Source organism: Epinephelus moara, chromosome 17, assembly GCF_006386435.1.
Source record: "Epinephelus moara isolate mb chromosome 17, YSFRI_EMoa_1.0, whole genome shotgun sequence".
Classification (NCBI taxonomy): Eukaryota; Metazoa; Chordata; class Actinopteri; order Perciformes; family Serranidae; genus Epinephelus; species Epinephelus moara.
Window position 1 is genome coordinate 32,544,534 of NC_065522.1, and position 26,973 is coordinate 32,571,506.

At 44.7% G+C, this 26,973-nt stretch overlaps 2 protein-coding genes across 3 annotated transcripts; one reads left to right on the top strand and one right to left on the bottom strand.

The window, feature by feature from the left end:
- Window positions 1-721: 721 nt before the first annotated feature.
- On the top strand, window positions 722-14,432 carry LOC126404287 (mucin-2-like). Of its 2 annotated transcripts, none has more exons than XM_050067423.1 (5): window positions 722-911; window positions 4,925-5,770; window positions 7,006-7,167; window positions 7,877-8,081; window positions 8,403-14,432. In XM_050067423.1, exons 2-5 carry the CDS (start codon window positions 5,626-5,628, stop codon window positions 10,453-10,455), a joined length of 2,565 nt encoding a protein of 854 aa, XP_049923380.1. In that variant the 5' UTR covers window positions 722-911; window positions 4,925-5,625; the 3' UTR covers window positions 10,456-14,432. The 2 variants fall into 2 exon arrangements, with proteins under 2 accessions (XP_049923380.1, XP_049923381.1); XM_050067424.1 differs by having other exon boundaries at window positions 4,930-5,770.
- A 3,208-nt stretch (window positions 14,433-17,640) lies between these two features.
- Window positions 17,641-23,003, bottom strand: LOC126404334 (steroid 17-alpha-hydroxylase/17,20 lyase). Its single transcript, XM_050067510.1, is given in 10 exon segments — window positions 17,641-17,906; window positions 18,011-18,114; window positions 18,750-18,919; window positions 19,199-19,414; window positions 19,634-19,720; window positions 21,284-21,513; window positions 21,707-21,845; window positions 22,022-22,142; window positions 22,640-22,905; window positions 22,908-23,003. Coding segments are annotated over 10 exon segments (1,680 nt in total). The 5' UTR covers window positions 22,989-23,003.
- Between the last annotated feature and the right edge of the window lie 3,970 nt (window positions 23,004-26,973).

A 26,973-nucleotide genomic window follows, 5' to 3' on the forward strand; every position in this document is an offset into this window, starting at 1 on the left:
CCTACAGGAAGATCAACCACTTATTGGAATAAGAATTTAGATCTTATACTTGAGTAAAAGTAGCAATAATTAATGTAAAGGTAGAGCTAATTTTAATTACCATACATATAGGCTATATATATCTATATATATATATATATATATACACAAATAGAATTATCATAGATTAATCTATTTATTAATATGTGTGTGTGTATATATATATATTTACATATACACATTAATAAATAGATTAATCTATGATAATTCTATTTGTATTTTCTATTAATAATGTAAATCTGCAAAGTCACTAAAATAATCAAATTTAAAAAATACATTTAGTAGTGTAAAAAGTTAATTATTTGCTTCTAAACGCAGGTAACCGAAATATTAATATCAATAATAATAATAATAATAATAATAATAACCATGTATTTTATATGTTTTGTATTTATTACTATAACCATAATTAATTTTGCTAATTTTGTCTTTTCTTGTTCTTGTGTCAGCCGGATAGCTTTTCCCTTTTTTAAATTTTATTTATTTTCTCTTTTTTTTGTAGCATCAGTCTAAATGCAGTACTTTAACTTCATACCTGTAAATGTGCATTTGTGTCAGACTTTCGTCTGGGACAATAATTAACTCTGAGTTTTCAGGTCTGAGCAGCTTTTATTTTGAAATTAACACAGGCTACAGGGCGGAAGTGTGTGGTCTCGCGCTGCGCGGGCTTGACGAGCCGCTCGCTCTGATGGCGGCGGGGCTGGCGGAGGGTCGCACCGAGGAGGGAGAGCGAGGAGGCGGGGAACCGGAGAAGCAGAGAGAGGAGGCCCCGGCGGTACCGAGCACCACATTACTCCCAGTAATCACACCGACAACAGCAGCAGCGAGGCCCGCAGGCTGACAGAGAGGAGGACGGACGGATGGATGGAGCGGTACGGTTGTTTTTGTTTATTAGCTGTCGGTGCTGGAGGGGGAGGAGGGGGGGGGTCTGTCTGCGGGCTGAATATACACACTGCATTTATAAATACACACACACACACACACACACACACACACACACACACACACACACACACACACACACAGTGTGTATTCTCTAAATGTGTGTATTGAGTCATGTTAACGTGCTGTGACTCGGTCCCTGAATGTTACACAGACTGTGACACTGACCGGATGTTACTGTCACATTCACACACATCTGTGGCCTCTGTGTCAGTTACTGGGTATTATGGGGTGTCACACTCTGGGCCCAGACTGACCAGAGGGCCCCATCAAGGAGCCCCACAGCACACACCACCTGCCTTTATCAGTCTAACAATCAATTGATTAATTAATTGATTTAAAACACAGCTGAGTTCTGTGAGGCAGGAAATATATTTAAATTAACATGCAGTGATCAGTGTGTGTGTGTGTGTGTGTGTGTGTGTGTGTATGTGTGTGTGTGTGTGTGTGTGAGACGCTGTCATGGACTGATCTCGTCTGGCCCCCTTAAAGGGCCCCTGACCTTCGTTTTCGGGGACTTTATTCTCATAAATTAAATTTTAAAACACGATTGGAGACAATTTCTTAATTTATAGGTAATTTAGATTGATGTAAAGGAGTCAGCTGTGTGAGTGGCAGAATATATTTAGGCTACAAACGACCACAAATCATTTCACAGTTTAATTGAATTTCAACTTTCTTTCCTTTTGCATCATAACTTTAATACATTTGGGTTTTTCTGTTTTTATTTTTGCACAATAAATTTAATTTCTTTCATTTTTTTTCTTTGTTTTTGTTTTGTCTTTTCATGATTTAAAACACTCACTATTGTCTTCTGTCAGGCGAAAATATTTCTCCATTGTACTTTTAACCACAGGGCTTAAAGGTCTGCTAACATGTTTTTAACACATTTTTTTAAACATCAATTAAATTTGACTGTTTTTATTTTTATTTTTTCAACTCTTAATTTGATGTAAATTTGTTTTTGTGTTTTGAATCCTGTTACGTTGCTTTTTGAAGCCATAGATTTAATTTCACCGCTTCTTACTGATGTAAAACAGTCAGAAAATATTATTTAAAAAATGAATATCACACAGTGGCCTCTTCATCTGCCATATTTCTGCTCCTCTGCATTCTGGTTGCATTGTTGTGTTTCCTCAGTGTTGTCCGTCTGGTACCCCCCTGAAGGGGCCCCTGACCTTTAGTCCTGTAAATTCATTTTTAAAAATACTATGGGAGAATTTTTTAAAAAAGTTAAAAACAAATTATTTTGACGGAAATGTGTCAGATATTTGATTTTCTTTAGAGTCAGCGCTGATGTCACATCATATGACCCTTCAGTGATAGTTTGAGTGTGTCGTGGTGTCCGAGGGCCGAACATGTTTAATTTTATATTTAATTTAGTTCCATATAAATGAGTCAGTCGTATGCAGGACATATTTGAAGTAGTTTGTTTTCCTGTTCAGTCTCGTAGAAATCTTAACCAGTAGCACAGACCAGTAACAGCAGACTGGGTGTGGTGGTCAGGATGTGGGTGTTTTATAAAGACTCTGCAGCAGCACCTGAGACTGGGAGACAAATCTGTCTCCTGTCAGTCTGCAGAGGCTCCACACTGTCACTGTGATGTAGATATTAAACTGATGAGAAACGTGTGTGATAAACACTGAGATAATGTTGGAGGCAAATATAAAGTCACAAGTTATACGGACATTTTAAAGTGATATTAATAGTAGTGCAGTATTTTCAGCTCGTTATCAGATCTGTACAGAGATACAACAGAGATATAACTCACCTGTGAACTCGTGTTTCATGAGGACGACTGTTGTTTTAATGTATTTATTTAAGTTATTAAGTTATTATTAAGTGTGTTTGTGTTGCATTCACTGACAGTCATATTTACCACGCTGTAGAGGCTGTCACTTCATAGCAGTTCCTCCAGTGTGCAGCACTGCAGCATGCAGGCAGAACTTGGCCCGGTAAGAAACTCTTTACAGACCACCAGCGCTTCCTGCAGCAGTGTGTGTGTGTGTGTGTGTGTGTGTGTGTGTGTGTGTGTGTGTGTGTGTGTGTGTGTGTGTGTGGAGTTGTAAAGCCTTGGGAGCGAGGACATTTCTGCAGGGTTAAACTCAGTCCTTCTTTTAGACTCAACATTCAGAGCTGATAAGACTCAGCTGAAGGTCTGAGGTTCAGGGTTCCTGTGAGGACACCGACTCTGCAGGGCCAAAACAAAACTACAGATGGACTGATGTTGTTGTTTATTTTGTTTCTGTTGTTATTTGTGCCAGGGAAACAAAGAAAGTTTAATTATATAAAATAACATAACATTCCCTCTCTGATATCTATTTTATGTTTCTGTGAAAACACATTTCTCTTCAAACACCTGATTTATTCAAGTTTCTCACTAAAAAACTACGTTTTACAAGGTTACATTTGAACACATCATGAGAACATTATAATTTACCTTCCACCAAAACTAGTTTTTACTGGATAGAACCTGAAGGCATTATGATGTAACTCAATGCTGTTAGTTCTGTTAGCTCCTAGTGCTAACGGCTAACGTTAACAAGCTCTCGAGGAGAACGATAGGCCGCAAACCCGACGTGATGGTAGTGAGTTTACTGTCCTTTCATCCTGGCGGCGTCCCAGGAGAGATCTATGTTCATCCCAAACACGTTTTCTGTTGTCGCCAGGATGACGGGACGCCGTCAGTTCCGAGGACTCTTCATTTTACTGCACTATTGACAAGCTGAATCTGAGTCTGGTGGGAGACAGACGGACGGATGGACAGCTAGCTGCTTTAATATGTTAAAACATAGCGCCCACTGCCCATCCCCTGGTCTCCACTGGTTAGCTAGCATTAGCCTTGGCTACTCTGCTCTGTGCGTCAGCAGGGTTTGGTGGGAGCTAGCTAGCGGCGCCGCTTCTTCCCACCCCAACAGCGTTGCTATGGAAACATTGTGCCCATCCTCTGGTCTCCACTGGTTAGCTAGCATTAGCCTTGGCTACTCTGCTCAGTGCGTCAACAGGGTCTGGTGGGAGCTAGCTAGCGGCGCCACTTCTTCCCACCCCAACAGCGTTGCTATGGAAACATTGTGCCCATCCTCTGGTCTCCACCCAGGTTGCCATGGTGAGCTAATGGCTCAATTTGAGTCACAAAGCCCCTGTAGCATCGTTAACTTTGTTATCACTGTTAGCTTTGTTAGCACTGTTCAACACGGCTAGTGGTGCTAACATAGCTAACAATGCAAAAGAGGTTTGAAGCTCAAAATTAAGCCGCTTACTCGCCAGGGCGACCTGGGGCGAAACCGGGGGGCGTCTCCACAGCAGTGTCTTTAAGAATGAGTGGTGCCACTAGCTAGCTCCCACCCCACCATGAAGTCCCTGTCACTATGAGTGTCAAACTGATCTCTGACACAGACAGGCAGGAGAAACAGAAGCAGTGTGACCATAAATGACACCAAAATGCGGTTGGTACAAATACCCTTCTCAGATTTACTCGCCAAACAGAATATCTATCCACATGTCGCTTGGCGGGTGTTGATTTCGGACCCTGTTTCGAGCCCAGTTGCATCGTAGTAGTTCAGTAATCATCGACGGTCACTGATATTTTTCTGGACAGGAAAACAAATGCAGTAGTTGTGGGAATGTGAGTGTCGCTCTGAGATGGACTTGTGACCTTCTTTAAGGTGAGAGTCCTGGGAATGCAGCCTGTCAGTGATGGTCATCAAAAGTATGGTAAAACAAACGTGTGTGTGTGTGTGTGTGTGTGTGTGTGTGTGTGTGTGTGTGTGTGTGTGTGTGTGTGTGTGTGCCGTGGAGAGAGGGAGCATTGTGTTGTCTTGTGGTTTGAGGCGACGCAGTGATGAATATCAAACAGGGCTGTAGTAGTGTGTGACGTTCTGTCGTGTCGTTTATCAATAAACTATTGTGTCTCTTCTCTCTCTCTCTCTCTCTCTCTCTGCAGTTCAGGACCTCCTATTGGCCGTCATCCCGTCTCGCTCCACCGGCCCGTACTCTACTACAGCTGCAGTACTCGTAGTGTTTCACAGTCAGCACTCTTACAGTACTGTTTGCTAGCAGAGGTGCAGTGAAACATCAGAGAGGTGACCTGTGAAGCAGCGTGGGGGGGCGGGGGTGGGGCTCTGCCAACCTTCCCACAGCAGCTTTGAACACACCTCCAGTTGTGTATCAATGCATTTTGGTGCTAACGGACTGGGCACGACTTCATTAGCTCGTTAGCTTGAGTTTAGCGGGGGCTTCTCGAGCATGATGCTTCAGATTCTGGGCCCCTGACTCCTCCACGTGGTCTCCAGGTGATGAGCTCAATAGTTTGTTGTGAGAAAAATGAAACTGCTCCACTAGCAGCTGCTTCAACGTGAAATTCTCTCAGCTGCAGCACAAACACAACGAGCGTTTCACCTGCTCTGAAAATGTAGATTAGCTTTATTTTGAAGCTACTTGCAGTTAGCAGCTAACAGCTAGCGCAGCCGTTCGATCCGAAGCAAACAGAGATAAAATTCAGTTTGAAAATAAATGACCTAAAAATGTAGTTGGACTCCGACCTGGTTTACGTGTTTGGCAAGCTAACAGCTTGTTAGCTGCTAGTGGCTAGTGGCGAGCAGGTAGCGGTGGCGCGGAGCTAGGTCCGGGCAGAGCAGGGGTGCGATGGAGTACCACTCCGGTGGCAGCCTGCCCCTGCTGGGGAGACCACGGTACTGCCCCGGGGCCAATGCTAACGGAGGATACCTGTGTGAGACGGGACACTGCTGCGGAGAGACCGGCTGCTGCACCTACTACTACGAACTCTGGTGTAAGTTGTACTGGACTGTTTCCTGTTGGCATGGTTACCGAGAGCTCTGACTGTCATCTGGGACGTTTGTCTGGGATGTGTTATAGTTTTATCTAACACAACATGCAGCATGATTTAATCTTGCTTTTACTGTTGTGATTTTAATTCTTATGCTAGAACAGGAGTTGGCAACCTTCACTATGAAAGTCGCAGAGGAAAAGTGTACGTTTCTACAAACCACAAATCCATTGGCATGTTTCATACATATCATATCAGCGTTTCTGAAGTGGTACAGAATATGAGTTGACTTTGTCACCTGAGGGTGGGGGGGTGATGGTTGACGCAACTCCTAGCTGAGACACCTACGAAGCCGCAGACTGCTGAGTCCAACAGGCAGTTGTGATTTAGCGAGTCCGGCTGCTTTTTAGACACCAAACGTAGGTGTTTTGTAGCGACTCATCGCTGTGTTTCCAGCGTCTTCTGAATCATGAAAAGCTGGGTTTAAAAAATATATTTATATATTTATATTTTTAGCCAAAACACGATCTTGTCCGAACTATAATCAAGTGGTTTTCATGCCTAAACCTATCTGCACGTTAACATTAGCGCAAAGTTTCAACATATCCGCTACGTAATAACATGCAGATGTAACGTGTCCATGGTTTGCAGAAACGTACAACTTTTTATCTTGCAATCAACCCTTTGTTAGGCCACGCCCCTTTTGGATGGTCCGTCAAGCTGTCGGAGCAAGCACGGAGCACACACTGTCACTAACGGCACTCCCTGAAGAATTATTATAAAAAAATTTAAATTTTTTAGAGAGACTGAAGAGTCTACAACATGTCAAGATGTCAGACTGACTCGGCAAAGATCAAGATTCGGGCCGTGAATTTTGTCGATTCTGAATCTGATTCCAGTTCTGCTTATTGATTATGGTTGTAACTGATTCTGAGTTATGATTCTAATATGGTTAAAAAAAGGTGAAATGTAGGGATGGATATCAAAAAGACTTTATTGAAACGAATGCCATTCTCGATTCTGCTAAGTCCAATTCTTTATCGACTCCTTATTGATTCTGAACACAGTCTACGTTGTATAACCAGGGTAGTAAAAAGACACGGACCATTTCCTCCTCTCGCTGCTTTAATCTGGAATCTGAAAGACATTTGAAGACTAAACTGGACCCACAGGTGTTTCCAGACTGAGGGTCTGGAGTGGTCGTTTGTGTCGTAGTAACGCTGTAATACTGTGTTCAGGGTTCTGGCTGCTGTGGACCGTCCTCATCCTGTTCAGCTGCTGCTGCGCGTACCGACACCGCCGAGCCAAACTGAGGGTTCAGCAGCAGCAGAGGCAGCGAGAGATCAGCCTGCTGGCCTACCATGGAGCCAACTCCTACCCGTCCTCCATGCTGGACCTCAGTAAGACAGCCGACAGTCTGCTTTTACATTCAACTCTCAACACAAAGACATGAAGACGCCTCTTGTTTTGTGTTTTGTCCCTTTGTGACGAAATGCTTTTGTAATCTGTCGCCGTGACAACTTAGTGTAAATTTACAGCTCGGACGCCAGTGGAGTTTTCCTTCTGTTTATTCTGATTATGTCCTGCAAGAGCTCTCCTTCAGTGCACTGTTGCATCAGTACATATAACACAAGCAGCTGTTCTGTCAGCCGGCGGCAACATACAGCTCAGCCTCAGTCATAAAGGGAAACTCCCCTAAATATTTAAATCATCTGGGAAATGAAGGGCAGTAAATCAAGTTATGTAGAACAGAAAACTGGGACCTTTGTCAAAAACCTTTGTCTTACACCATGTTTATCCAAAATCTCCTGTCACCCCCCCACTGACTGTTCTCATTTTTGGATTATAATTATTGACGCTGAATTATCAGCTGAATCTGCAGCTGCTCTCGTCTTTACAGCGAGTTTCAACTCATTGTTTATTTGTCCAGTCACAACTTTGGTATTGTGGTTCAGCCACTGTCCTCTACCTGCTCAGGTACGCTGTACTCTACCTGCTATGATACTCAGTGTTGTTTTCACAGCTTGTTTTCACCGCCCCCTACTGGCCAAAAACATCAGTTATTACAGGTATGAAAGAACCTGTTTGTCTAACCTCTTCTGTTTTTAGGTTTCCTGGCATCGCTGAAGCTGCCGTCCTACGAGGAGGTGGCGGCTCAACCCTCCACCCCTCCTCCACCGTACAGCTCCGTGTTCACCACCCCACGTTACCCGCAGCCCCCACGTACCACCGACCCCCACCTGCTCACGCAGCATGACCCGCTGTTGCACCGGCCGCTCAGTGATGGTCCCTCCTCCCTCAGCTCCGACAACAGGTAACAATGCTGCTAATGCTAACGTGGGTAGCCATGGTGGGGCCACTGCAAGTACTGCTAACACCACAGGGAGAGAAGCAGTGGTACTCAACATTTGGAAAATAATGTTAGCAGCTCAGAAAATAGTGGTGACATTCTTAGGAATGCTGGTAACACTGTTGGGAATATTCAGAATAAAATATTGATTAGAACTCTACTACTACTAATATTGTTTTGGTTGTAGAATGAGACGCACCACACACTCGGTGCAAAGCAAGAAGAAATTGTTTTCTCATGTTTTCATAAATCTAGATGAATAATAAATGTGCGTCTTTCCTGTAGCTCCAGCTGTTCCTGCGACTCCTGCTGCCCCTCCTCTCCATGTAGCTCCTCCTTATCGGCACCCGTCACATATGAGACTGACACAAGCCACGCCACCACGCCCAGTGAGGCCGCACCCCTCACTCTTGATGTCACTATGGAGACCATCACTGCAGCGGCAACCTGTTTGGAGGTAAATGAGAGACGATTTGTTTCTGAGAGGATGGTTGCCTCAGCGGCGGTTGACATCGGTGATGAAGATGCTGCCGGAGCAGAGGAAACTGTTGCCACGGACTCATCGGTTCCCAACCAGGCTGTTACTGTTGTGGTTGTTACCAGGGCGGTCTCCCCTCAGCCTCTGCCTTCTCCCGGTTCAGAGGTGGCTCTTCCTGTTGCAATTACATCTCCCATAAAGCAACACCTCGACTTGGCACCGTGTACCCCAATAGTCAGCACAGGTAGCCCAAGTACACTCCCTAGTCCGAGTGTTGTTGACACCACACTCCCTTCCATCCAAGTAATGAGCACTGAGGGTCCCGAAACTACCCCTGACCCCAAAACCACCTCAGTGTCAGGCCCCTCTACCCCAACAGCTAGCACTTCTGACCGCCCGACAGCCACCCAGACCCTCAAAACCCTCGATCTACCAAGAACTTTTGGAACAGTCAGTGTTCCAAGTAGCCCAACCTCGGTACCAACCCCAGATGTTGGAAGAACTTTGGTCCCGATAACAGGCTCTTCTAGTCTCCCAACCCCAGACCCAAGTTCTAGCCTTGTGCCAATCTTGGCACCTTCAGACTTTATCCAAGCACCAGCCCCAGTATCTTCAAGTCTTTCCCAAGCTCCAGCCATAGTACCTACAAACTCTACCCAAGTTCCAGAGCCAGTACCCACAGACCTTAGCCCCTTTCCAGACCCAGTACTTACAAACCTTACCCAAGCTCCAGACCCATTACCCTCAACCCTTACCCTTGTGCCAAACCTAAAACCCACAATCACTGTAGTGCCAGAGTGTGAAACGAATCCAGTTCTTAAACCTGCACATTCAAACCTTGCCCTTGCTACAGATGCACCTACATCAGACCATTGTCAGATTCAAAAAGTGTCACCTGGGTCAGGTCTAGCCCTGATTCCACCGAGCCCAACATTGGGCTTGCCTCACCACCAAGGGTCTGTTGCTGTTCTTGTAGCTGGTCTCGATCCAGCCACAGCACCAGCCGATCCCGTTCCTTCTCTGATCCTGTCTCAATCGCCAGAGTCAGATCTTATCAGTCCATTACCATCAAATGTCCAGGCTGGTTTGGGAACCGGATCAGGTCCACTATCCACTCCTGCCGCAGTGTTCACTTTGCCAACACCTGCATCCTCCCCGTCCTCCTGCCCAGCTATAACCATAGACCCTGAATCTTCTTTCACTCCCTCCCCCCCTGCAGCCCTCTCCCCATCCTCGCCTCAGTCCCTTCCTTCTCCTCCTTCCCTCCCAACTCCTCCAGCCCTGTCTTCTACTTCCCTCCCAGCCCCAGCTTTACTCCTGGACCCCCTCACTGCTCTGCACCAGTCCAACAAAGGGGGATCTTCTTCTGGCCACACCTCCTCTCTCTCCCCCTCCCCTCGTGCTACTCAGTCCCCTCCGAAACAGACTCTCTTCTCCCCCTGCGTGGACATCTTTGAACCAGGACCTCCCAGCTGGGAGGATGGTGATGAGGAACAGGAGGATGAGGACAATGATGATGATGATGATGAGGACATGGGAGCCGATGAGAGCCAGTATAGACATCGGCGACTTACTGGTGACTCCGGCATCGAGGTGTGCAGGTGTCGGGTGGAGGAGGAAGATGAGGAAGAGGAGGAGAAAGAGGAGGAGGGGGAAAAGAAGGAGGGTGGCAGGAGAGGAGGAGGATCGGAGAGGGATAAAAAAGGAGGTGGAAACACTGATCTCCATGACAGCGTAGACTGCCCCGCCAGAGGTCAGATAACCACAGGTGAAGGACTCATATTGTGTAACTCCACCTCCACCGCTACGCCAACGTCTCAGGACAGTGGTGACGTCGTTATCGTCATGGAGACAGTGTGATTGACAGAAGTGGTCGGATCAAACCCTCCATCATCCAGACACGGGATGAAGTTCTGATGGCATCCACCCTTGAGATTGTTTTTGAGATTGTTCTGTAACCGGGGAGGTTTTGACGATTGTGATTAGGAATCAGTTGCGTCACATTAATAAACGTCGCTTGTTCAGCATCTGTTTGTCAGACCAGCATAGGTGTCGCATGTTAGGAAGAGATTCAACAGGAAGCATTAGCTCATTTCAACAAAGGGTCTTCAACTATGATTTGGAATTTTACTCAAATGTGGTTCAGAAGTTTCTGCATGGAGAGGCGTTCACTCCGATCGCATCCAGAGCTATAAAAACTTAACAAGTACAGAACTGGTGTCAGCAGTTTGTAAAGTGTCAGGATTAGGACGCCTGATTTCCATTTTGATCCCAACAAACGTTTTACAGTTTACACAATTAAGTTAGCGATCCACCCTCAAGTAACTTTGGAGAGATGTTTATGAAGCAGTGGCTGTGAACCAAGAGCTAGCTGAAGCAACTTGTTGTGTTGTGTCTGTACAACTGTTCAGTCGTGTCCTCAGTCAGAGTGAACAGTCTAACAAGGTCGATTTATCTGTTGACATTTACATGACACAGTCAACGGTCTCATCTTTTGCTCAAATTAGTTGGCGCTAAGGTCCAGCCGGTCAAAGAAACCTCGTTGTGCTTCTCAACAAAACTCATTGCCTGTCCTCAAAGATACACACGAATGTATTAATTCACTTCTGTCTTCATGAAAGACTGCCAGCGTTACTTTAGAGGTGGACTCCACCAATTTCACACATATTTTTGACCCGACACCTGTGTTACCAACAGGTGCATTTACCCGGCACGAAGGGTCTCATAAAAGATGCTGTTTAAGTGGAGTTATAAGAGGTGTCAGATCCAGTGTACTGGGAGTTTGACCCATACTATAAACTAAAACCTCGGCCTTCATGTGACTTCATTATTGTTTAAATGGGTGTCCCGCAAATTTTTTGCGCACTGAAAAAACTTAAAAACTGCATTGTTTACGTAGAGGAATTGAGATTACATTTCGAGAGTGGTCAAGACAACATCTGCGGGACACCACTGGATGACCTGTGCACTTTATATCTTCAGTGTATCCTGCAGTGTGGGACTCGCACTTGTCTGGTGTTGACCTCGACTTGATCTCAACCCTTCAAAACTTGGTCTTGTCTCGGTCTCGATACACTCTGGTCTTGGTCATGACTTGGTCTTGCTAAAGGTTGTCTTGACTACAATGCTGCAACTAGCCATCAGGCCTATTTAGCCAACTTAATAAATGTTAACATCAACATGCAAATGCTAGCTTCCACCTGCTACTGTATGTTGAATATTCCTGAAAGATTTTAATAACTGCACAGTGGTGGTTAGCTGAACAGATGCTATGGCTAGCTAACACTTTCTGCTTTCTTAACACAAAATCAATGAGGACTTGATTAGCTCTTGATCAAAGTAGACAATAATTGCCCATTCAGTTATTCACTGTTCAATTCTGTTTAAAAATACACAAATGCAGCTAGCATCATCTTTATAAACAGATATCTGCATATGTATGCAGAATCTGTCGACAACGTGGCAAGATTTTAGTATCAGAAGCGTTGTGGTTTTAGTTTGTAGTCCGAGTAGAATTGACCAAACACATTTGAGCGTCAGGTAAAAAGTCTTTGTGGAGAGGCATTTGCCGAAATGCAATTAGTTATCGTCTGATAGCTGATTTAGCTTTTGCTAGCTTTAAAAAACAAAATGCATCTGCACTCATATGCAGGTATCGGTTTACAGAGATCACCTGAAACAATTAGTGCACAGAAGAAAAGTATTGGCTCAGATATCTGCTCGCTACACCGGATCTCCTGAAATATTTCTGTTGCCCTCAGACTCTTGTCGTCGTCAGACCAATATCTGACGGGTTTTCAGATCGAGATATCCAAAAAGCTAATGTGGCGTAACGTTTATGTCATACGGGAATATCGACAATTATCCAATACTGATTTAGAGCTCACATCAGCATCTGAGTTGTGGTTACAACTGGGAGTGCCAGACATCGTTAAAGGTAATTAAATAATAATTTAAGAGATGTAATGTTGCATGTTCACCCAGGCTAATTTTTAACCCCCACGCAACCAGTTCTTAAATTATAAAACCGTCTTGATTGGTCCAATGACGTTAATGCTCATGAGTCGGAAACATGAGAATCTTTCCCTTTGCTACGTTCTGTCGCCGGAGCGTGCACAATGCTGCTGACAGAAATGACATTTTCTTTCTTACGTCCGTCACCAGCAAGAAAAGAAGTACTTTAAATAGTTGAACATTTAGGAGAGGACACCTCGCTTGTCTTGGGTGATGACGGAGGTTTGGAAACGTGCCGGGGACAAACTGGCTGTTTTGGACTCTAAGAGTGACTGATGTGGGCGGGTGATTCACTCTGACTGACAGAGGGAAGACTGATTCATTCATGAGAGGGGACGTTTGAAGTCTGTCAGGAGAGCGGAATTAGGTGGGTAGTCTCTGAGGTGGGAGAGACGGTTTCTCAGATCTGATCCTGTATGGAGGGCTTCAGGGTTGATGGATCAGTTGGTTTTCTGTGCGTCAGACTTTCAGCAGAGAAAAGCTTTTGCATAACGGGGAATAAACAATGGGCACTTTTAGACAGAAACAAAGCGCCAAACAAGAGACGGCAGCACGTCATCGTTCCCGTCTTTGTCTCTTTCCCTGAATTTGAGGTCAGATACAACAATTCGTTGTGAACAGCACACAATCTAGGTTCAGTCTTAACTCTGAAATATTCCCTTCACTTTGTGCATCTCTCCTTTCATAGACACATTCAGAACCAGTAATTCTACTGGTTAATGAATTGATCGATTAATAGACTATGTTTACAAAATTCACCCAACACCTTGAGCTGTTTTAGGGCCTTAAAGTGACAGTAACATCAATCCTATCAAAGAATTGAACAACAAGTAATTCAGGATTTATTTTCAGGCCATTGTTCCAACATATTCATTTTTTGTACACTGTCAGAAAGACGGACGTGTCGATATTGATATTTTGTGACAGAAAGAGTATATTTTGTCAATGATAGCGCTACTAACGTGTGTGTAGTACATGCTGGTGTGTTTGAAGTCACCTTAGAATATGTAATTAGTGAAGAGCAATATTTTTCATCAGCAAGTGTCTGTGTATAAATAGAAAGAGTGCAGTGACATCAGATTGTACCGCAACGTGGGAACGTTTATTCTTGTCTTTGAAAGTAAAGACACAGGCAATATAATCTGTGTTCCCTGTGTAACTACGGCAACCGCCGCGGTCACCTGATGATTGTGTGAGTCATGGGTATCATTGACTCAACCCTCTCTGACGTAAAGACGTATGAGTCTGGTTGAATGATCCCTAAAGCCTGTGTCCATGTTGCATTACAACACGGACTTCACCACCCATTTGTTGCAAAGGATGATGGGTATCATTTTGCTGACAGAGCTGCCCGTAGCATGGACAGAGCTATGCCATGAAGAAGGCGTGGCTTGACTACAATGATGGCAACAGAGTGGACAGTTTCCATGTCAAACTCTGATTGGTTGGATGTTTTCCGGAAGTCTTGGTCGTCAGTTTGGAAACCAGCATGCACAAGATTGGATTCACACATGGATGGAAAAAGGAAAATTGTTTTTTAAACCTTTTATGGCAAAATTCACAGGTACAGGAAGGAGCAGATGTGGAGTTCGGACAGCTCAAGCAGATTCCATGATGGCGTCCGTGATTCGTCTCAGACTGAGATCGAAAAGACACCTTGTCCAATTGAACCCAGGACAGATCTGCGCCTGTGGACTGAGGTGTAAGCGTTCGTAGAGGCTCGAAGGACCTCCTCGAGAAAGCTCAAGGGTGATACCGAGCCGTTGATGTTGTGGTTGATGGTGTTTTTTGTTTACCTGAACTAATAAGGTTATATATCTCCATGGTTACAGAGTGCCATTTCTACTTGACAACTGTTACTACTTAGCATTAGATAGAGCTGTTATCGCTCTGTGTGGGTGTGGACTTTCAACCGGAGTGACTGGGAAATGTTGTCTTAAATCTGTCTGTTGTAGCTCGGGTTCCCGAAGGCTCCGCAGCTCTGACATCAGCCTCGTAAAAGGAGACCCAGCTGGTTTGGTGCGACGCCTTCTAATTCATTTAGGATTTTATCCAAATGTCCTCACAGTACCAGGAGTGTTGACACTGACTGTGTTTACATGCACAACATACTCCAGACTTTGCCCTCATTCCAGAAAAGACAGTATTCCTACTGACCTGTTCACACGGCTAATGAAAATAAATATTCCACTTATATTCGTGTTTACATGCAGCCAATCACAGCCCTGCCTGCTTACGTTTACATTCAGCTAATCTGAAACAGAAAATACATTTTTAAGGAAACGTAATGCCGAACAAATTACAGCTTCTGTTACTGCAAAAATGTTGATACTCAGTGTATCAGCAAAATGTTCAGTGACAATGTATTTCACTTGTTTTCTGCCATAATAGGCAACTTGCAGTAGCTCTAACATATAACTGAAATCACGCTCTTTTCCTACTAAATCCAAAGTGCTTTTGTTGCCAAACCTAAGACAGGTGTCTGGACGCAAAGTCGAAGTTCTAGTGTCAAAGTCCTGCACTTTGTCTGCCCACCATCCTCCCCAACCACCTCGGTTTGAAGCCTAAAGGGTAACATGAAGAAAGTGTTTCGTTAACTGAAAGACATGTCTCTGATCAAGCAGCAATTATGTTGCCACAACATAAATGCGAAAGCAGCTCAGCAACATACAAGGGTAATTTCTAGGAGACAGGATTGCCGATCAATGTGCCCTTTGTTGCATCAAGGTTTCCTTCTACTTCTTCAAAGTTCTCCACTGACGGTGAACCTGTTGATATCAAAGTCTTTCATAATGTTTAAAAGTAGGTGGTTTCTTCTTTTCCCCGTATCAAATCCAGAATATTGTCATATTGGAATAATAGTAGAATAAACAAGTAAACGTAGTCACTGTCTGGAAGGGTTGACACAGACTGAACGATCGGCACCTGGGCGTTGTTTTCTTTAATCATTTCGACAGTCAAACCAGACGGACGAAGGTTTTGTGATCAGAGACCAAATCAGTTGGTTTAAGAATTGGTTGGAATTATCTACAGAATTACCAGCGCCAATATTTAACGCACTTCTACCAGCTGAATGGAAGAAGGTCCCATTTCTTCTCTAGAGGAATCATGGGAAATGTAGTCAGCACTGACTGAAGTAGAAGTAGGCATGGAGGCAGGGTTGATGGATCATCAGAGCTCCTGAAATCACAAACTGTGAAGCAGGAGAGATTCCCAACATCTGTTAGTTTCCATGTAGCTCCATGGGTACAGCAAGGCACTGCCAGGGTTGGGGGTTAAATTCCTGAAGATCCTGACACTCATGATCTCTACACTGCAGGTGCTGTGAGGCATTTAGGGGTAACGTGTTCAGTGAAACAACCACAGAAAAACATCGGCCACTGCCAACGGTGAATGTCATCTTATTTGCCAGCAGGCCGACGGCAGTCAACAAGGCAAATATCGGCCGATGCAGAGCGCCCGATAAATTGTCGCGAATGATTTTCCTGTACACGAGGCTGTCGTCAGAGCTGCCCGAACGTTTGGAAACCTTGTCTTACTTTTTTTGTTGAGAAATCTGTCGAGTCAAACTAGAGCAAGGTTTTCATCAAACGATGGTGGACAAAATATCCTAAAGTAGTCCTCTCTGACAGAAGAGTTTCACACTGACTGGATTCACATTAACTCGTCAGATTGATGAGTTCAGTATTGTCTAAAAGCTACAATTGGCTCCTTCTTCCTTCAACGACCTTCTTGAAATGGTTGGTGTTGCAAACTACGGTAGAAACCCGAGACCCATATTCCATGTGTGTGTACATGTTCAAGGAATGCTTCTAAAAACCAAGTAATATCCAACATATCCCACATTTTCATTGGAGAATGCTACATTCTGATTAAGACCTAACGTGAAACAGCCAAACACAATCTGCCGTTTCCACGACCTGTATCAAATGCATTTTATTGAGATCCCCTACGACGAGCGATGACCTCCGATACTGGTACGTTCGTCGGCTCTGGGGCACCAGTCCTGACTGAAATGTGAACCCAGTCAAAGTTTTAGACAACTCTGGATTTCGGCCTCATTAAATGTTCACCATTTTGGGCCATTGATCAACTTTCACTTGTTCCATGAGGAGACTGGAAGCAGCTTCACCCGCGGTGTTTGACGAAATGATTTAATTTACTAAAACGTCCGTGTGTTCCTTCGATTGTAGGAGCCTCCGTCTAAAGAACGTTTTTACCTTGCTCTCTTCTCTCCTTCCTGTTTGCATGAGGTTTCTGTCGGAGGAGTCGAAGGAAGCAGAGAAGAGATGAGTCTTTGAAACCCCTTAATATTATGATGATAACAATGCTAATTATTAGTGATACTAAATTAATAGTGAGTGTGTATGTGTGGGTGTATGTGTGTGTGTGACCTAACTAAACCAGCCTGTTCTAAAAGTGTGTGAAGATATACTGAATAAAACTGTCGAATCTACCACGTGTCTGTCTCTGTTCATGCAGCGAGGCCACAGTCGGCTAATGACACGAAACACCGTCAGCGTTCTGGAGACGAATCATTTATTGATTAAGAATGCTCATGATGTCAGATTACCTCTGTCACACTCGAGCTCTCTGTCACAACAGTCACGTTTTATTTCATGTTCATTTCTAGAAAGTCAGAAACCCATTAGGAGAAAAGCCACTTTTTTTAAGACACATAAAAGCTTCTCATTTCACAGCGGGATATTTAATGACGTATTTTATGTCGTAGAACAAAACCTGAAAGTCTCTTCAGCTTGTTTTAACCACAGACCTTATTTCACACATCGAACCAAAAACCCACTGACTTTGAGACGAGGGAACAGGAAGTGCTAACATGCTAACATGCTAACTCATTTCTGGGTCTTAGGACTCACTCCTGCAGCTGTACAGATGAAGTTTGTCGTTTCGTCTGTTCCTTTCACATCATTTGCACAGGACAATTAATTTAATGATTTAATGATGATAATTTAAAAAAAATTTTTGTAAAATAACAGAGATTTTAGTTTTACCACTATCACCCCATCCCCTTCATTTTGCCCCGCCCTCCCACCCCGCCCTCGGAGTGACAACGACCTTATAAGGTAACGGCTGCAGGACCACACCCAGTCGCCCCTGCAGGTTGGGCGGGGGAGCCCCGTCCGGCAGCTTGAAGCTCATTCGCTGCAGCAGAGAGGACAAGAATAGGAAGAGCTCCAGCCTGGCCAATGATTCGCCGACGCAGACTCGAGGCCCTGCCCCGAACGGCAAGAAGCAGGAGGGTGCGACCCGCTGGCCCTGGTCATCAAGGAAACGATCTGGAGAGGCGGGGAGACAGGGAGGTGGTGTGTTCAGGTGCTCTTTGAATTTTTCTGACGAGGTGGTCGTGTTTGTTTGTTTGTTTGTTTGTTTGTGTGTTTACCTGGGTTGAAGAGGTCAGGTTTGTCCCAGTGTTCGGGGTCGTGGTGAATCGACCACATGTTGACCAAAACTCGAGTCCCACGCCTGACGGAGCGACCTCCGATACTACGAGACAGACAGACAGAGTGTGGACGATCATTTTCATCATCAATAAATCTGTCGGTTATTTTCAGTGCTGGAATCCATCTAAATACATTTAATCGAAATATTTTTCTCCTTAAGTTTTCTCCTTAAGTATGACGCTTGAAGCATATTCACGCGTATGACGTGAGTCAACACATAATAAACATTCAAAATCAAGCGAGTGACGTAATTTGTGAACACAACAGTCGTGTTCTTCGTTTATCACCATAAACTCGGTCATGTTGCAGCTCAGAGTCAGAGGTACCTTAAGTTTGTTTTGTTTCCTTGCTTTGGTTGCTAAGGTCTTTTGTGCAACGGTTGAGGGATTCCTTAAGTATAAGACCAAGACAAGGAGAAAACCATAAATACTTCACTTAACATGTTAAGAAAACCTTAAGGAGAATATTTAAGGGTGTTTTGGCAACTGATTTTATTTTGAGAAAACCTTAACTCGGACTTTAAGGTAAATCTTAACTTAAGGTGTTTTGTGCTTATACTTGACTTGAGTCACAGATTGACCACGTCAGTGAGTAGAAAAACGTGGGACAGACACACACACACACACACACACACACACAGAGTTTTCGTCATTATATAGTAAGATTTTTGAGGCGCACCTGCTGTCCGTCATGGCGGTGTGAGGGATCAGCACGGGACTGACCGGTCGGATCCTCATGCCCTCGTTGATGACACAGTCCAGGTACGGCAGCCGGCCACGGTCCGACACGCACACCGCTCGCTCACTGCCCACGCATTCGTCCAGCTCCTTCTGCACGCGCTCCTGGACCTGGAGGGGGCGGGGCAAAGAGGCCACGACGAATGTTTATAATCAAGACCAACAACAGTGCATTGACGGTGGCGGAGGAAGAAGTCTTCAGATCTCTTACTCAAAGAATGATTTAAGTATTTTTTTAAGCGACGCTGGAGTCACGGACCGAGCACCGCCACGTGACAACTTCAGAGTGACACAGGTTTGTATATTCAGTGAGACTGTAAGTTTGAAGCTGGTGACCCAGGACGTGACCTCTGACCTCAGTGACAGCAGTGTGAATACAACCTGTCTGACCTCAGGGTGGTGCAGCAGGTACGCCAGGATCCACAGCAGCGTCGTGGACGTCGTCTCCACTCCGGCTCCAAACGCCTCGGCTGCTGTCATCAGGACGTGGTCGTCACTTATCCTCTCCTCCTCGGACCCTGGTGACCTTTGACCCTGCCTGCTGTCCATCTTTCCCTTTAACAAGGCGTCCAGGAGGTCGCGGGGGTCACCGTCACTCAGATACTCCTGCAGGATGTGATGTCACACAGATTGTCTTATTGTCTTTGGTCGTCTGATCTGATTTCAGTCATTATTCAAGTGTGCAGACATGTCCCCTCACTGAGAGACGTCCTCTGGACAAACAGGGTCCAAAACATTCTGTTCTTTTTAATAAATCAGTGTCTGTGAAGACATTTTACGTCCCTCTGAGTTTATTCACAGTCCTTCTGTCTGTAGGTTTGTTACCTTGTGTTCCTCCAGTTTCTGGGACAGCAGTCTGTCTCTGACGCTGATGCAGTCCTTCAGCTTACTGAGACACTTGTTAGGGAAGACCTGAGGGACAGAGACACACTGTGATCTTTTATAAACTGAGGACATTTTAGGAGAGTGAGGACTGTTAAAGACAGTGAGGACTGTTTGAAAAGTGAGGACATTTTCAATTACAGTGAGGGCATTCTAAGACAGTGAGGACATTTTGGAGAGTGAGGACTTTTAAAGAGAGTGAGGACGTTTCGGAAAGTGAGGAAATTTTCAATTAAAATGAGGACATTTTAAGACAGTTTGGAAAGTGTGGACATTTTAAGACAGTGAGGACATTTTGAAGAATGAGGACATTTTCAATTGAAGTAGGGACATTTTTGGAAAAGAGGAAAATCTGAGAGAGGACATTTTAGACAGTGAGGACATTTTGGAGAGTGAGGACATTTTCAATTGAAGTAAGGACATTTTTGAGAAAGAGGACAATCTTAGAAAGAGAGGACGTTTTGGAAAGTGAGGACATTTTCAATTGAAGTGGGGACATTTTAAGACAGTGAGGACATTACGGAGAATGAGGACATTTTGGAGAATGAGGACATTTTCAATTGAAGTAGGGACATTTTTGGGAAAGAGGAAAATCTTAGAGAGGACATTTTAAGACAGTTTGGAAAGTGGACATTTTAAGACAGTGAGGACATTTTGGAGAGTGAGGACATTTTCAATTGAAGTGGGGACATTTTAAGACAGTGAGGACATTTCGGAGAATGAGGACATTTTGGAGAATGAGGACATTTTCAGTTGAAGTAGGGACATTTTTGGGAAAGAGGAAAATCTTAGAGAGGACATTTTAAGACAGAGGACAGTTTGGAGTATAAGGACATTTTGGCGAATGAGGACATTTTCAATTAAAGTGAGGACATTTTTTATACAGTGAGGAACATTTTCAATTGAAGTAGGGACATTTTTCGGAAAGAGGACAATCTTAGAAAGAGAGGACATTTTAGACATTGAGGACATTTTTATACAGTGAGGACATTTTGGAGAGTGAGGACATTTTCAATTAAAGTGAGGACATTTTTATACAGTAAGGACATTTTCAATTGAAGTAGGGACATTTTTGGGAAATAGGACAATCTCAGACAGTGAGGACATTTTGAGACAGTGAGGACATTTTAAGACAGTGAGGACATTTTTATACAGTGAGGACATTTTGGAGAGTGAGGACATTTTCAATTTAAATGAGGATATTTTAAGACAGTGAGGGCATTTCAGAGAATTAGGACATTTTCAATTGAAGTAGGGACATTTTTGGTAAAGAGGACAATCTTAGAAAGAGAAGACATTTTGGAAAGTGAGGACATTTTTATACAGTGAGGACATTTTGGAGAGTGAGGACATTTTCAATTAAAGTAGGGACATTCTGGGGAAAGAGGACAATCTCAGAAAGAGAGGACATTTTAGACAGTGAGGACAGTTTGGAAAGTGAGGACATTTTAAGACAGTGAGGACATTTTCAATTGAAGTAGGGACATTTTTGGGAAAGAGGACAATCTCAGACAGTGAGGACATTTCTTATGGACCAGAGTGGACTGTTAAAGGTTTGAGTTTTCAGGGTTTTCGGGGTCAGAGTTGACGCACCTTCATCCAGGGGTAAATGTCCACCAGTCCTCCTCTGGCGATCGTCTGCACGATGCCGTCGTTGTATCGGATCACTTCCTGCAGCTCGGCGTCGCCATGGCGATAGGTGGCGCTGAACACCAGCGTGCACACCACGTTGGTGACGGCCCTGGTCACCGCAGGAGACGGGTCGAAGCCTCGCCGTCCACCGGACAACAGCTCGGCACACAGACTGTCCACAGAGGACAGAACTGGAGAGACAAGGAGGACAGACGGAGACAGACGATGGAGACGTCGAGTCAGTCACTTAATCAATATTTTTACTTCTAGTCTTTATAATAAAATCAGAATTAAACAAGTGTTATGTTTGTTGTTATTTGTTGCGGCGAGTGTGACGTGTCAGGATGTGTCAACAGGAAACTGGTGGATCAGTAAACACAGTACCGATGTCCTGCAGACGACTCGTCCCTTCTCCGAACAGAGTGAAGGAGTTGTGGACGAGGCGGCGGTGGAACTTCCAGAGAGGACTGTAGTCTGAGAAGGCGATGTCCTTGCCTCCGCGGGTCAACAGGTCGGTGGTCACCTGCAGTCAGAGGGTCACCGTGACAACCATCGTGTCTCAGTTGGTTTCATTCAAACAATAAATCACAGCTTTAAATTCACAATCTGAATTCACTCTTAGTGAAGACGTCGCCATCGTTAGAAGGCGGAAGCAAAATGGTGTCGTATATTTAGCAGAACTGTCTCTGTGTGTCTCACCATGCTCGGCCGTCCGGCGAAGTCTCGTCCTCTCTGCAGCAGGACCTCTTTGGCGTGTCGATGGTCGTTGACGACCACAGTGTAGTGAGGACCCAGGTAGAGAGCGAACAGAGACCCGTACCTCAAACACACAACAAATAGACACAGTGACTCGTCCTGCTCAGCGTCAACGTGTCCAACTTTGTAATGTCCAGTCAGTCCTATCTGTTCACCCAGGGCCCTCTGCACCAGGAGGAACCCAGGGCCCTCTGCACCAGGAGGAACCCAGGGGCCTCTGCACCAGGAGGAACCCAGGGCCCTCTGCACCAGGAGGAACCCAGGGCCCTCTGCACCAGGAGGAACCTTAACAAGTCTTTGCAAACATTAACTATTCACACTAATTGTTCTTACAAACAATAATGGTTCTTTCTAAATGTAATAACTAAACATTGATGATTTCTTCAACACTGACTCGAAACATTAACTAGTTCTTGAAAACATAAAGGAGTTTTTACGAACATTAAAGGAACAATAAAAACTGGTCAACTAGGTTCTTCCAAACACATCCACGTGTTCTTCAGGAGCTTCCAGTGTCTCACCTGTCCTCCAGGAAGATTAAAGGATGCTCAGAGTTCTTACCTGCGGGCCAGTCGGCTGAAGAGGAGGTGCGGAGGGAGGCCTCCTCCCAGCCAGGGGAGGCTGCCCAGGACGGGGAGCGTCGGCAGGCAGGGGATGGAGCCCCGAGCTGGAGGACGAGAGGACGGAGGATTGGTTTGGTAGACGCTCAAGAAAACGACGACCGCAGCAACAACGAAGCAGACAAGGAGGAAGGAGGGAGGGAGGGACAGAGGGGAGATGAAAGGAGGAACAGAGGAGAGGAGACGAGTGAACATGGCTGTGATGGAGGAGAATGAGGAGGGAGGCTGAGGAGTCCTGCTTTTAAACTCTGTCGCACACACGGAGCGACCTCGGAGAGGTCAGGGGTCATCAGTGTGTGTGTGTGTGTGTGTGTGTGTGTCCTCACCCTGACCATGTGTGTGTGTTTTTCTTTTGGTCAGCCTTGATGTTATCAGGTTGCATATCTCTGGTTGCCATGGCGACCTTATAGGAGAGATGTCAGCTCATCTGAGTTTAGAAACTGTATCAACATTTATGGCGGAGCTTCTTTAAGAGGTTCCCAACCTCGGGGTCGGCCCCCTCCAGAGGGCCCCAGGTAAACCTGAGGGGCCATCACATTAACGAGAGAGAAGAAGAAGAAGTATTTCTGAAACGCAAATCTGTGAAACATTGACAGATATTAAAACACGTCAACACGTCGTCCACACACAACGTCACTTTAAGACAACAGGTTTGAAAAGGACAAACATCTGGAGGTGTGTAGTTCGAGAGATGTGGGTCCTCTGCTGCAGGATAACACACCACAATCCACCACACGACTGTCAGAGGGAGAGGTGCACTGTGGGTAATGTAGGCAACAGGTTTAGACCAGGAAAAGAAGACGATATCTCTGGTTCTGCTGCATCGATTTGGATCCTTTGTCTTTCTGCGTGTCCACCATGAGTCCTCAGGTGTTGCAGGATGAACAGGTGTAATAGTCCTTTAACACCTGAGCAGCTGGCTGACTGCTCTATGTGACGGATTCATAAAGTGTGAGTCAGTGGCTGCAGATGACAGAAGCTGAAGGCCGAAGAGTTTCTGACGCCACGACGCTCTGAGCACATCGATGCAGCTCCATCACACAGTGTGTGTGTGTGTGTGTGTGTGTGTGTGTTATTTCTAACAGGTGGAGGGAACAGAAGGTGGCACGGCGCCATGGCAACAGTCTCTCTTCCCTCGCCCCCACACATACTTCCATCATCCCTGCTTCTACATATAGTCCCTGCAGAGGGGCTTCTTCACGTCCATCACGGCTCAAACGATGGCCTGATCGGTCACATGGTTATTTCTGTCAGTCTGGGCACACACACAAATGTCAGCAGCTTCTGAGCATGGAGACTCATGAAGAGCAGAGTCCTGACAGACGAATCTACAGCAGCTGAAGTATTAATAAACAACAGTGTTTAGAGCTGCAGTTCCTCTGTTCGGCCACTAGATGCTCCTAAAGAGCTCTGACTGTGCTCAACAGGAAAACATCTCATTTCTCTGCATTAAAGGCTGCTGTGCAAAGAACTCCTCATTTTATTCTTTGATTAGTTTCTTCTGACGAGACTTTACATCTGCATCTTTAAATTATAATAAATTATTAACTTTAAAACGGTGTTCAAGCATCAGTCTGCTCTCAGACTGAAACATCTCCACATCTGTTGGAGGAACTGCTGAGATGTGGTTCATCATTCATGCTCCCTCAGGATAAATTATAATAACTCTGATGATCCTCTGAGTTTTCATAGAGCGCCATCATCAGGTCAATATTTTACCATGTGCAACACTACACACTAAAGTAAGATGGTGTTAATGAGCCGTCACTGTCTTCCAGTGACATTTGAGCTACCGAGCGCGGGTGTTTTTTAGCGATGAGTCATGGTGTTTTCTGTGGCATTTGTGACGTCTAATGTGGCTGATCTTTTAGCAACCAATGGCCACGTTTCCAGCAGCGTTTGTACCACCAATGTGGATGTTTATTAGTGACCACTGACCGCATCTCCAGCGACATTTGTGCCGCTGAAGGTGGGTGTTTCTTAGCGAGTACTGGCCACATTTCTCGCAGCGTTTGTGCCACTAAACATGGCTGTTTTTTAGCAATTGGTGGCTGTGTGTCCAGATGTGTTTGTGCCACCAAATGTTGTTTTAGTGACTGGTGGCCACATTTCAGAGGCTTTTTTTTGGCAACAAGTAGTCGTGATTCCAGCAGCATTTGTACCACCAACGTGGGTGTTTATTAGTGACTGCTGACCGCATCTCCAGCGACATTTGTGCCACTGAATGTTGGTGTTTTTTAGCAACCACTGGCCGCATTGCCAGTGGCGTTTGTGTCACCAAACATTAGTGTTTATTAGCGACCAATGGCTGCGTTTCCAACAGCTTTTGTGTTGCATAATGTGGCTGTTTTTTTAGCAACCAATCGCCACGTTTCCAGCAGCGTTTGTGCCACTGAACATGGCCGTTTTTTAGCAACCAGCACCAGCAGCATTTGTACCACCAACATGGATGTTTATTAGTGACCGGTGACCACATCTCCAGCGACATTTGTGCCACTGAAGGTGGGTGTTTTTTAGCGAACACATTTATCGCAGCTTTTGTGCCACCAAACTTTAGTCTTTTTTAGTAGGTAGTGGCCACATATCCAGCAGCGTTTGTGCCACAGAATGTTGGTGTTTTTTATCAACCTCTGGCCACATTGCCAGTGGCGTTTGTGCCACCAAATGTGAGTGTTTATTAGCGACCAATGGCTGCGTTTCCAACAGTTTTTGTTTGTTTTTGCAATTTGTCACTTCCTTTCCAGCAGCGTTTGTGCCACCCAACATGAGTTTCTTTAAGCAACCCATCACAGCTCTTCCAGCAACATTTGTGACGCCTGACATTGGTGGTTTTTTAAGCATCTTATAGTTGCTTTTTCAGCAGCTTCTGTGCTACCAAACGTGGGGATTTTTTACGCCCAAACATGATCTTTTCCTAACAATAACCACAACCCTAAACTGAACCACACGTTCGGTTTAGGCAATGTATCTGTGACTTAATACGGCACAGATGGAACATATCTGTGGTTTACAGAACGTATAATATCAACATTATCTCTGGTGATTGGTTTGCATCAGAAACTGATTTCTGACAGACAACTGAAGACATTACATCGCTCGCGTCAAAACTAGACTGATTAAAACAATGATTTAAGATGGAGGAGCTGCTGATCTTTACTCAACTCATTCTCACAACATGATAAATACACAGCCCTACGCGTCACACTATGATGCTCGTGGTGCCCCTCCAGTGTCAGTTTTTGACGTTCAGGGACGTCGTGTCAGTTTACATTTGTTACATGCTTGTGTCTTTTCAAAACACACCTCTGTCTTCACAGGAAGTGTACGGTTTCTGCTTGTTAAAGGAATTCAGTCTGTATCAAGATTAACTCAGGATGTTGTTAAAACACCTGATTTGTAGGTTTTCTTGCTTCAGTTTAGGCAACAGAAGCACGTGGTGAGGTTTATTAAAAGACATCATGGATTGGCTTAAAATATGTATGTTTGTAAAGTAATGTGACATATGTCATGTGATATATGTCACTCGATGTATAACGCTACACAGACAACACACTATGTTATTAAAATAACTAGGACACAGACAGCAGGCTACCAGGTGAAAGTTCTGTGCTCGTCTGACACAGGCCAATGAACTGTGACGGACTGTTCCTACAGACGAAATGGACGCTCCTAGTTTGGAGTATGGAGACAGGAAAATTAATACAGCTTTACAAGTCACATCACAAAGCTTTTAGATATGTTGCCTTATTGGTAATTTGGACAAAATTTCAAAAAATTTTAGGAACCCATAATAAAAAACTATATATATATATATATATATATATATATATATGTATTTCCCCACTTGTCCGGCGTTTTTCAAACATATCCGATTCAAATTATATTCAAACATAAATTCCAGGAGCTGGCGTACATGAAGAGAGAGACGAACCCAGGGAGGAAATTAAGAAATGTAAATCCTGGTCTCACTCAGAAGTCTTTGAAATCTGGTACTCTGGTACAAGTCCGAATGAGGCGGGCAATGGGTCCAACAACCACGGACTTTCACCCAGGGGGCTGGTGTTCTCTTCCTGTAAGATTGTAACGCCAAACCTTGTTCTCTTGTCCTAAACCCAACCACGTGCTTTTGTTGTTGGAGGAAAAAAACGTCAATTGACCTATGGCTAAGCCCCGCCCTCAAACGCAATGAGCCAATCACAGTGCGTATAGCCATTCCCATACACTGGGACATTCTCTGCCTGGACGTCCATTGAAATGCATTACAGAAAGTCAGTT